The 12,878-nt window shown below is 37.7% G+C and overlaps 1 protein-coding gene across 1 annotated transcript in view; it reads left to right on the top strand.

Moving 5' to 3' along the window:
• LOC122541052 (RNA polymerase II elongation factor ELL) overlaps positions 1-9,086 on the top strand; it is a 79,646-nt gene extending 70,560 nt beyond the window's left edge. Inside the window, exons 11-13 of the mRNA XM_087981202.1 lie at positions 2,917-3,088; positions 5,551-5,595; positions 7,977-9,086. Coding sequence (XP_087837328.1) covers positions 2,917-3,088; positions 5,551-5,595; positions 7,977-8,087 — 328 coding nt within the window. The 3' untranslated portion in view covers positions 8,088-9,086. The remainder of the gene's footprint in view (positions 1-2,916; positions 3,089-5,550; positions 5,596-7,976) is intronic.
• Positions 9,087-12,878: the final 3,792 nt, after the last annotated feature.

The raw sequence follows: 12,878 nt of genomic DNA, 5'->3' as shown, positions 1-12,878 counted from the left end.
ACCCTTGCTGGAAGAAAATAGCTAGTTATTATTTATGCAGTACTGAATGTTAATTCATTCTAAGTATAAAGAGGAAAGTATTCAGAAAGGATATTTTAGTGATTTGTTGGAGCTTTTAAGAAATTAAGTTTGTTTTGCTGGTGAGTAGCATAGGTCCAGCCGACCAAATGGATATGGCAGGTTTACAGTCCAATGTTGTGCATTAGGTGTTGTTATGTCAAGGGTTCTATCATCATATTTGGTTAGACTGCTATTCCAGCACTTGACTGAATATTGGAGGGCATTGGTATAGCAGGGCACAACACCTGAGAGGAAAGAAAAATTGGGAAAACCAGTTTTGCTAGTATTATAGGTGGAGAGAATTCAGGGTTATTGTTTTGGTTCGAATGACCCTTACTTCTGAGTACTTACTTGACCTGAAACGTTAACTTTGATTTCTCTCCACCGATGCTGCCAGACATGCTGAGTTTTCTAGCAATTTCTGTTATTGTTTTTGGTTTATAGCATTCACAGTTCTTTCAGTTTTTATTTGCTAGTAGTATTTTATTTTAATTGGGATACTTATTGGTCCATAATTAGACTGCTGACATTTCCTGGTTAAAGGGATAATTTTTATTGTTTTATAAGTATTTGCAAGGTGAAAAGAAAGATGAGTTTCTTAAGCTTTCTGACTTGTACTAGTCAGGAGAAACGCAAGAATGCCAAACTTTAAACAATCGCTATTTATGCTGCAACATAAAAGAATGCTGTTTGATTAGCAAGTCATCTCTGGTTGAGATGTTGCCATGGAAAAATCATGAGGGAATTATAGGCTCCCTAACTCTAGAGTAATTCAAAAAAAGATTTGAGTCATCCTTTTTATTTGCAGAGATTCGGTCCCTGTATAGGAATGTGTGTCACCTTTGACTTATCTGGGAGCTTCAGGAGCTCACTACTTCCTGTTGCATTATCTGTGGCAAATTTGGCATTTTGTCTTCGAGTAAAAGACCAAATGTTTTGGCAAAATGTCTCTCTTTGCAACCATGTTCAAGTCTGTACTGCCAAGAGATTCTACACAAGTTGCGTAAAACTCAGTGATAAAACTCAACCAAACAAAATAGACTTGCGGTAAAATCTATTTACCAAGTGCCTTCATAAAACTGTTCCAGGAATTGTAGGACACTTGTTCTATCATTTCAACAATGAACTAAATTATATCTGGGGCACAGTTTTGATGTGGCCTGTAAAGCCATATGACATTTATGGCGATAGCCTATCCTTTAAGACTATGAGACTCAAGAGCAAAAGTAGGATACTTCGTTCATCAAGTCAGCTGTACCATTCAATGAGATCATAGCTGATCTGGCAATTTTCAACACCAGTTCCCTGCCTTTTTCCCATAGGCCTCAATTCCCTTTCTGATTACAAAATCTTTCTACCTCGGCCTTGAATATATTTAGTGACCCAGCCTCTACAGCCCGCTATGAAAGTATTCCACAGATTGACTAATGTCTAAGAAAAAGAAATTCTTCCTTATGTCTGTCTTAAGTGGACAGAAGCCCCTTTTTCTGAGACCTTTCCCTTTGACCCAAGACTCTACCACATGGGGAAAAAAACTTTCTGTATTAACCCTGTCAAATCCCTAAGAATCTTGTATTTCTCAATGAGGTTGCCTCTCATTCTTCTAAACTTCATTGAGTACAGGCCCAACTTACTCAGCATCGGCTCATAACACAGTCCCTCCAAACTCAGGATAAGCTTCATCAACCTTTTCTGACCTGACTGCAAAGCCAATATATTGCTACTTAGATAAGGGAAACAAAATTGTTTACAGTTTTGCAGCTGTGATCTGACTCATGCCTTACAGTTTTAGCAGGATCTGACTCTTTTGATACTCATCCCTTCAAAACAAAAGCCACAACATTCCCTTTGCCTTCTCTATTAACTGCTGAACTTGTTTGCTATATTTCAATGATTTATGATTGATGAGTCACAAACATCTCTAGTTTTGTGCAATCTTTCTCCATTTAAATATTATTGAACGCTTCTAATATTCCTGCGAAAGTGCATAACGTCACATTTTCTCACATTATTTTCTATTTGCCAAGTTCTTTGTCCGCTTCCTTAACCTCTCATATCCTTCTCCAGAGTCTTTGTATCAAGCTTTCAACGTGCTATCCCATGTATTTTGTGTCACCCAAAATGGAGGGCCATATAGTGCATTCACTTTCCTTATCCCAAGTCACTCATATAGATTGTAAATAATTGTGCCCCCACAATTGATCCATGTACTACTCCATTTTAAGCTTCATTCCTTGCTGACACATTCTTCATTTTTGCTGCATTCACTGATTCTACCAGTTCTGAGAAATTAATACTTTTAAAAATCAGATTCCTAACCTTCAGGTTTTATATTCTAATAATTTCTAGAATTTTCTTTCCATTTTAAGTTAAATAATGTCTACTTAAAAGTTAGAGACAAAAGTGATGTTATTGTTTCTGAAAAGGCATTTTGGGCATATATTTTGTTCAGATTGCTTCTTCATTTAATTTTGGATGTTGAAGTGTTTTTGTGTGTTAAAACAATGCAAGAGAAAATTCTACATATAATACAAATGTTATGTACAGCAGAAAAAAGCAAGCTGGACAAAATCTTGTTAAACTTTCACATTTGGGCTGTATTAAATCATATGGGTTAAGAGTTTGAGAGTCCTTGAGTAAAAGTTAATATAAATTAAAACAATTATTGTATCAAAGAAATTGTAGAAATCCCAGCACTTTCTTCCCATCTGCCCGTCAACAAATTTCCCATAAATAGCTAGAGTGCTTTAACACAGAAAATTGAAGAACCTTTGTTTTTTCTTTGTTTTGTGTTCAGTTATTGCTTTAGAATTCTGTGGTTTTGGAAGCTTGGTAACAACATAATTATTTTTGCAGAAAGTACACTGCCATTTCATCTTTAGAATTATATCAGAACTATCGGAATGACTTTAATGCAGAATACAGTGAATACAGGGATCTTCACGCAAGAGTTGGAAATATAACTGAACAATTCATGCAGTTGGGATCAAAAATCAAAGCACTTAACCCGGGAACAGAGGAATACAAGGTAAGAGAACGCATTTATTTGATAGAATTTGATGCTGTTCAGTTGTCTCCCACTACACACGCAATCTTCTCCCTCATAGATCCGCCCACCCACTATCGCCTTACCCTTGCTCTTGCTACCGCCTTTCCCCTGTCTCTCACCCCTGCCCAGCCTCTTGCTCACCACCTATCACTTTCAACCCCCCCTCCACCTATCTCTTTCGTGTCCCCGTTTGAATTTATTAATAATCATATTGTAACATTGGTTTTACCTGCCCTAGTACAATGTGTTAATTCAGTAGACCTATTGTGTTAAACATGTTGAAGTGATAGGTGATTTATTAAAATGGAATGATGTGCAGCTGCCTTCCTGTTTGATTTGTGCCAGTTCAGGAAAGCTGCAGAGCTAGAGCAATTTCATTTGCTGTTCACCGTACTCCATGTCAGACTTTAAACTGAAAGAACAAAGACATAAACAAACCATAAAATGCTGCTTCAGTTTAACCTAAACTAATGTTTCTGACGTAATAACTGGATTCCTGTTCAATTATTCAGTGGCCAGGCTGCTTCACATTTGCTGTTCACGACTCTAACCCAATTTGTGACTTCCTTTCTTAAAAATCTGAATAGGATTATGTTCAATAGACTAGTCACTCCAACATGTAAAATTGAGTGGTAGACTGAATTTTCAAAAGAAAATTACAATAATTCAAAGAGAGTATACTTTTCAAAACAATGTAAAAGTTTGAAAAACTAAAGGATTGAGAGCCCATGGTAATTTCCATAGCCTGTTCATATTGCCCAATGGGCATGAAGTAATTGGCAATAGTTGTAATACAGCAACCACTAAAGTGAATGAAGTCAGTTTGCTTGCTGCAGATCAGTACTAGAAGATCAAGATTGATCTATTCTATGCATAAGTGATGTAAACAGCTCTTTCTGAAGCTCTAAGTCACAGATCTTGAAGAGGATATGCTAGCAAATAAGAAACAGGAGCACCAAAGTAGAACCCGATAATCTGAACCTCAGGAGACAGATTGTAAGGGCAAATGTGGTCCCAATCTGAACACACTCCCTTAAACTTTTAATTGAATTTCATGAAACTATATTTCCAACTAATTGATTACTTATAGTTTAAGACCATAGTCGTTTAGAATAAAATTGGCTCTATTCTGTTTAAATTCTGCTAAGAATGCTTAACTAATGACTTATATTTAAAATAGAATTGGTGAAATACAAATTTAGATTGCCATTTAAGTTGGTAATATTGGAAGACCATGGTTGAATTTCATTGCAGTGCATATGTATTTTGACTTGGTGTTAAAAGATGTAATGTAACCACTTCTGTTTTTGAACATCTCAATTATTTACCAACAAGCTGTGGCCTGATGAATTGATAACTTAACATGGGTGAGGGGGTGATTCTGGATTAGTGGTGCTGGCAGAGCACAGCAGTTCAGGCAGCATCCGAGGAGCAGTAAAATCGACGTTTCGGGCAAAAGCCCTACATCAGGAATACAGGCAGAGAGTCTGAAGGGTGGAGAGATAAGTGAGAGGAGGGTGGGGAGAAAGTAGCATAGAGTACAATAGGTGAGTAGGGGAGGGGATGAAGGTGATAGGTTGAGGGGGGAGGGTGGAGTGGATAGGTGGAAAAGAAGATAGGCAGGTAAGACAAGTCAAGGGGACAGTGCTGAGCTGGAAGTTTGGAACTGGGGTGAGGTTGGGGAAGGGGAAATGAGGAACTGTTGAAGTTTTCCAAGGCGGAAGATGAGGCGTTCTTCCCCTAGGCATCTGGTGGTGAGGGAGCGGTGGTGAAGGAGGCCCAGGACCTCCATGTCCTCGGCAGAGGGGGAGTTGAAATGTTGGGCCACAGGGTGGGACACCTGCATCAATCAGCCACACCGCCGCACCCTCACCCTCACCACGCCTGGAGGAAGAACGCCTCATCTTCTGCCTCGGAACACTTCAACCCCAGGGCATCAGTGTGGACTTCACCAGTTTCCTCATTTCCCCTTCCCCCACCTCACCCCAGTTCCAAACTTCCAGCTCAGCACTGTCCCCATGATTTGTCCTACCTGCCTATCTTCTTTTCCACCTATCCACTCCACCTGCCCCCGACCTATCACCTTCATCCCCTCCCCCACTCACCTATTGTACTCTCTGCTACTTTCTCTCCACCCCCACCCTCCTGTCACTTATCTCTCCACCCTTCAGGCTCTCTGCCTGTATTCCTGATGAAGGGCTTTTGCTCGAAACGTCGATTTTACTGCTCCTCGGATGCTGCCTGAACTGCTGTGCTCTTCCAGCACCACTAATCCAGAATCTGGTTTCCAGCATCTGCAGTCATTGTTTTTTTATGGGTGAGGAGTGAGTTTTGTATCTAATGCTTAATGTCTGAAACCATGTTTGAATGTTTGACATGATATATAAATACACTTATGTTTTTAAAAACTTGATTCCTGTTTTATTGGTATTGTATTTTAGATGGTGGAGGACCAAATATTTGAGGAATATAAGAAATTTAAGAAGGTAGGTTACTCATTTTGGGGGGAGTGAAGGAAGCTTTACCAAATTTTTTGATCTTGTAAATTTGGAAATTGATTTATGCAATTGGTCAGAATTAAAGTTTCTGGATAACTTAGCTGTTTGTCTTGCTGATTTCTTAAGCCTTAAATTAGAAGAGACTATTTCATTAACTCTCTCCAAATCAAGTGCTAGATTTTGTTTCCTTCAATTTCACAGAATTACAGTATAGAAAGAGGCCATTTGGCCTATCCTGTTTGTACTTGCTCATTGAACATTATGACTCTGTCCAAACTCCTGCATGTTTTTCTATTTAAATAGTCATCAAATTCCCTCTTGAATTCCTTAGTAGAACCTGTCATCTCCACAGTTTCATGCAGTGCACTCCCAACTTGGAACACTGCTCTGTGAAAAGATTTTTATCTTGCTTTGTATTTGCTACTTTTGCATAACGCTTTCCTACTGTGTCGTATGGTTTTGATCCTGTTTGAGTCGGAACAGTTTCTTCCATCTTTTGTGTCCGTACTCATGATTATGAAAACTTATGTCAAATTCCCCCCTTAACCTTTTTCCTCTGTCCTAATTTCATCAGTCTATCCTCATAATTGAAGTTTCCCATCCCTAGAACCATTCTCGTAAAGATTTTCTGCATGTTCTCCATTGCGTTTATATCCTTCCTGAAGTCAGTACCCAGAACTGTACACAGTACTGCTGCTGAGGTCTATCCAGGTGTTCTCCATAGGTTCATTGTAATCCTCCTACTCTTGTACTCTATGCCACTATTAGTGAAGCCTAGAATATTATATGCTTTAACAGCTTTCCCTTCCTGCCTTTCCACCTACAATGACTTATACACCTTTTAGCATAGCACCATTTTTTATACTGTCTCTCCATGTTCCCCGCATCAAAGTGTATTGCCTGTCAATTCTCCACATTTGAACTTTTTCTGCACCTATCTGCCCACTCCACCAACTTGACCATGTTTGTTTTGAAGTTGTACGTAACCATCCTTATCACTTACAGTTCTTCCCAGTTTTTTTGTCATCCACAAACTTTGAAATGGTCCCATTTTTACCATACATATATCAAGAAAAGCAGAAATCTCAATACTGACCCCTGGGGAAATTCCATTATAAATCTTCCTCCAGGTTAAAAACAAAAACCATTACTTTCTGTTTCCTTTCCCTCAGTTGTTTTTTTTAATCCACATTGCAACTGTGCCTTTTATTCCATTTATGTATCACTTTCCTCTAAGTGTCACATATTTGAATGCCTTTTGAATATCCATGTCCACTATATCAATAACCTCGCTCTTGTCAAATTTCTCTGTTACTTCATAAATGTTAGTCAGATACAACGTTTCCTTAACAAATCCAAATAACTCTTGCAAATTAATGCCCATTTTCTGTGACTATTATTGCTGTGCTGGATAATTGTTTCTAGAAGCTTCTTCACCACCAAAGTTAAACTGACTGGTCTGTAATTTGCTGGATCTCTTTGCAACCATTTTTGAACAAGGACATAATGTTTCCAATTCTAGAAACCATTCCAGGACTATCCCGGAGTCTGCTGAAGGTTGAAAAATAATTGCCTGTGCTTCTGCAATTTCCACTCTCCCATCTTTCACTCTCCTTGGATGCATCCCATTAGGGCCGGGTGCTTTGTCAACCTAAGTACTAACGGTTTATCCAATACCTCTTCCTTAACAACTTAAAAATTTCCTTCTCTATCACCATGGCCTGGGCAGCATCTACCTGATAAGTAAATTCAGATGCAACGTATTAAAGTCACACCTCAACTATGCCTATTGCTTCCATTATAAATCAGCTTCTTCCTTAATCAGCCTCCTTTTTATCACCCTTTTGTTATTGATCTGCTTCCAGAGTTCTCTTTGTTAGCTGCTGGACTTTTTTCATCATCTGTCTTTGCCTGGGAATGTTGTAATGTGGGAAATGGGTATTTTCAAAATACTTCAGAGATGATTGTTTTTGTTTATCAGTTTAATGTTGATCATGTTTTATTTTGCATACACTCCTTTACAATGCAAAAAAAAATCTCAATTTTGACAAGGTCCATTTTTCTATTTCTCAGCTTAATCAGCTCTCCAGATTTATTCAGTAACTTTATCCTATTGTTCAATTGTCCCCTGACTCTTCTCTTGTTTCTTTCAGTATCACCTGAGGTCATCAATATCTATGGAAACTTATGTCCTTTTATCACTATTTCTAAATTAGCAATGAGTGCAACTACCTTCTCCATCTAACCCATTATCTCTTGTACACATTGTGCAATTTGGTTGTGGCTATCATCACAAGCTATTTGTTATATGTTGTGCTTTTTGGCAATTTTGGTAGTGTGAATTTTTTTCCTCCCATCTTTTGAAACAGACCCATCCTGCATATCGGGAAGAGAAGGTTCGCTGTGAGTACCTACACAGGAAGCTATCTCACATCAAACAGTTAATACTGGAATTTGACTCAAACCAGATGTCATCATGATGTTCACTGCCAAGACTTCCTTTTCTTAAACATTAAGACCAACTTTGTTGCTTCTGGACACCAATGCAAGAGAACTTATTAGTCTGGATGACAATTTGTAGCATTATTTTATTACAAGTGAAGCCTTTTGACAGTTGAAGTTTGACCATTGAAAGTGATAGTCTGCTATTGAAGGACTTGAGAGTCTCCATGTTTGTGACAAGGTTTGACTACCTGCGATTAACAATGTGAACTGAGCCAGAAGCTGCATGTTGTTTCTACACTTTTTGCAATGTATATATGTACTACGTACCAAATCTCCAAGCCAGAAAATAACACTGTTTTAGTATTTTGGCAAATGTTTATCTCCTCTAAGATGCCTTAATATGAATTTAAGACATTAGTCTGCCATGCAGTTTTGTGGGGTCAGTCTTTATATGCAGCATGCATTTCTGATCATAAATTCACCACCTAAGGTTACAGTGTCCTAGATTAACAGCTTCAGGTGACATTATCATGGTACCTAAGACACAAATACCTAGCTTTAGCAGTAATACTGCCTTAAGGTGTTTCTACTTAGAAATAACACTAGTATGTGTTTTCTAGTGACTTTTGCTTTGGCTTAGTTTGCTTTTAAACCAGTCAGACATGATTTATTGTCATTCGAGGGAGGCGATGACCTAGTGGTATTAAAACTTGACTGTTACTCCAGAGACCCAGATAACATTCTGGGGACCCAGGTTCAAATCCTGCCACGGCAGATGGTGGAATTTGAATTTAATAAATATCTGGAATTAAGAATCTAACAGTAACCACAAATCCATTGCTAATTGTCAGGAAAAACCCATCTGGTTCACTAATGCCCTTTTGTGAAGAAAACTGCCATCCTTACCTCGTCTGGCCTATATGTGACTCCAGACCCACAGCGATATGATTGACTCTTAACTGCCCCCTGGACAATTAGGGATGGGCAATAAATGCTGCCTAGTCAGCAACTCCCTCATCCCATGAACAAACAAAGATTCTAGATAATAAGTGTCACATAAATGTCTTTTAATTTGAATAATATATTCATCCAAGATTGCTTACAAAGCTTTTGAGGTAAAAAAACAAAATAGTAAATGTGTTCATGTTTTACCCAATGTGGATTTTTTTATATTTAATTACAATTCTCAAAATGCTTAAGAGGAAAAAGAAAAGTGATTTTAAGTTCAAGAAAATTTAAAGCCCAATTTGGCAAACATTTTTTACAAATAATGTTGAGATCTTCAGATTGACTGACTGCACAGTGTTTTTGATGCAAGATTTCCTGTATATTTCACTTAGTGAAATATGCTATCTATACTCATTTAAGCTGCTGCATCCTTGTGCATCAGCAGATTTACCTGATCTGAGTACAAAATAATTTATTGCTCAAATGTTTTGCTTTTTTGCACGATCAGAACAAGATGATTTTAAAATGTAGGTGCCTGAGCTAAGTATGAAGTATGCAGACTAAAAGATAATTATGTATATAACTATACATATAATGGCAGAGATATTCACCAGAAAGAATTGCATACCAACTTCATAAACTTGGTGTAAGACCCTAACATGGTTGTGACTCCTCCGTCTTTGCAGCAAGAGCTCTGGCTGTCTCCTGTTTTACCTTGGCTGTGCAGCATTGTAGCATGCACAGGCAATGAAACATGGCTGGTGTGCTTTACAATAGTTCGTATGGTGAAATGATCATAAATAACCATGCTCTGTGAACTGTACCCTGTGTGGTTGAATTGGTGTTTGCGAGATATGTAATCTGTTTTATCACTGAAATTGCATATCAATGAATGAGAGCCATTCTGATATTGTTCGTGTAAATTTGATAGTTTTGCTGAAAGTTTGATATGAAAGCATTTCTGGGGTTTTGATAATCATGTTATTGCAGGTGGAGGAATGGAGAATGTGTTATCCCTGGCCAAAAGATCTTGATTAGATCAATCACGCAGAATGTTGGCATGGTGAAACATAGCAGCATTCCATGTTATGTCTGATTTAATATTTTGTCAGGCTGAAGACTTCAGTTACATGAATTTCCAAAGTTCAAAAATGCTTGTTGCTGTTCGGCATTACTGAAATCTATTAACTGTTTTTCAGGACAGGAATTAATTAGTTTCATTTTCAGCCTTGTTTAATCTTGTTTCTATCAATTATGTGATAGGAGGTTGAAATTGGCTTTTACAATGTAAAAATTGAAAAACAGCAGTGTCATATTGTTGCTTCAATATGCTTTCCAGGCATATCTGTGCTAATAATTCCCATTTTTAGGTACCACTTAGGTACTAGCCTTAATTGAATTTTCAGAGGTATGCTTCACCCTGAACTTCTGGTTTGAAATTGTTATTCATATAATTGCCATCACCATTAGTTTTATTACCAACTTCATTTCATTTCTTGGATCTTTCTTTATTCATCTCTCATTTCCTTTTCATTGTCCATTTCTTGCCACTTGGCACTTCACAAAATGAATTCCTATGTGTACATGTGAACTACATTTGACCCGCACTGTTCTGAGCTGAAAACCACAATAAAAATAATGAAACAGATACAAGACACATTGGAAACGAAAAGCATTTGTGAGAACACGAGTTGACATTTGGAATCCCTAAAACCTCAAGCCTTGTGTTCACTCGGCAGACACTGCCTTACATCCTGAGTTTGTCTCAAGTATTTAGTTGTTTGTTCACAAATGTTATTGTTTTGTTAACAGATGTAACTGTATTTGGCAGAGAAATATTTGTAAATCTGCTTGGGAGTCTTTTTTATGTATCAGGGGCTTTATTTGCATTTCTTTCTGAAAAAAGAACCTAATTTAAACCTCCTGTTCTCAAATGTTTTTGAGGATCTGGGATTTTGTTTTACTGAAAGATTTTTGATCTTTATTTAAGCTACTTGATCTACTCCCTGAATTTCCTTAGGTGCAAGTCAAATTATTTCACTACACAAACGTCTAAACCTTTGGTTTGCTTTCTTAATATTAAAAGTCACGTGGTTAGCTCTGACGTTTTTGTGATAGATTGCAGTGTGTATGAGGAATAATGCTGTGCTGTAGCAGCAGTGTAGTAATAACTTACCTAACTTTGCAAGTGCAGAATTAGCTCTATGGTTTGTATGTGTTTGCCTCTGGCTGATTGCCACAATGTGGCTCATAATTTGGCTTATTGAAAGAGTATCTCTATAATGGCATCAACTAAAATTTGCCTTCTGCCAAACCATGACCATAAGATTGAGATATTTTGACTATATCAAAAAGAACTCCGCATTTTTTTAAAAGCCTTTCACATTTTAGAATTTTTTTAATGTTGTTAAATTCCATGTTCCTCCTTGTGTTTTCTTATTCCACACTGTTTGAATGTCACCCTTACTGAAGGAGTTTGCTGTAAGGTGAGTTTAGTATGTAACAGCAGGGAATTATTGGGGAATCCATTAAAATTGAGCCCTAACTTATCACGTGTTGTAATGTTCCTGGCTACTATTTTCCAATATTGCACCACAACGTTAGATATTTTCAGTAGGCCACCATTTTGGAAAAGGCCCTCTCCTGCTTCATTCTATTTTAGAGCGCAATTCACTGGAGTATAGACTTTAAGTATTGCAGAAAATAGAGATGTTTGTAAATGTTTTTCATGTTGCACTCATCAGATGCAAAAATACCAAATTTCATAGGGAACAACAATTTATATTGCATGAACTTTACCAACAGAAAATGACCAAGCATTGCACCTTTTTCAGTTAAACAAAATATTGGAAAACAACTGTTTCCTGGTGCATTTCCCACAATAAATGTCTTAAAAAATCAGATTTGACTTGTCAGTTTTTATGTTAAAGAAAAGCTTGGGAACAATTCCCAGGTCCTTTTTCCATGACTGTACCTGGACCTATTTGTCTGCTTGCAGACCAATCAGTACCTTTTTCCCATGCAATACATGTTGTTGTTCCCTTTGAAATTTGATATTTTTGCATATGTCCTGGTAAGTGCAGGATGAAAACTTTTGACATGTCTGTTCCTTCAGTACACTTCACAATACAATTATGGAAACTTTTGAGTGTATCTTAAAATACAAATTGGGGTGAATGGTCTTCTAAACTTGAAATCATCCAGAACTTTGCCCAGTCCCAAATTGCACCAAGTCCTGTTCCCCGATCAGCCCTATTCTCTGACCTACATTTGCTGTCAGTCAGTGCCTTAATTTTAAAATTCTCATCCTTATTTTCAACTCCCTCCATCTTGCATACATAGAAACTACACACAAGGAAGTCCATTGTGGACAAATACAAGGAAAATCTCTCTCGAGATGCTGTCATGGACATACACTTGTGGACACTCAACGCGCGAGCACACACACACACACACGGATAGTCACATGGGAGACTTTGTAAACATGTAGCTTCTTACCTGCCTACCACTTGTAATCTCCTCCAGTGCCCCAACATTCCATATCTAATCCTAGCCCCTTGTGTACCCCTGCTTTCAATCACTTCATCATTGGTGACCATGTCTTCAGTTCTTTTGAGGACTTGGAATTCCCTCCTGACACTCTTCTACCTCATCTCCCTCATTTAAGGCAATTCTTAAGTCCTACCTCTTTGACCAAGCATTTGGTCATCTGACCTTAATATCTCCCGTGTGGCTTTTATGTTCTTATGTAGGACCTTGGGACATTACATTAATAGCACTATATAAATATTAGTAGCTCCATAGGCCATAACATAATTCCTTAGTTATACTCTGAAGAACAAAATATATAAATGGAAAACACAGTACAGCATAAAGCA

Source organism: Chiloscyllium plagiosum, unplaced genomic scaffold (assembly GCF_037043375.1).
Source record: "Chiloscyllium plagiosum isolate Xiang-an unplaced genomic scaffold, Cpla_swu_hap1 HiC_scaffold_39, whole genome shotgun sequence".
Classification (NCBI taxonomy): domain Eukaryota; kingdom Metazoa; phylum Chordata; class Chondrichthyes; order Orectolobiformes; family Hemiscylliidae; genus Chiloscyllium; species Chiloscyllium plagiosum.
This window is presented reverse-complemented; position numbering and strand designations above follow the sequence as displayed.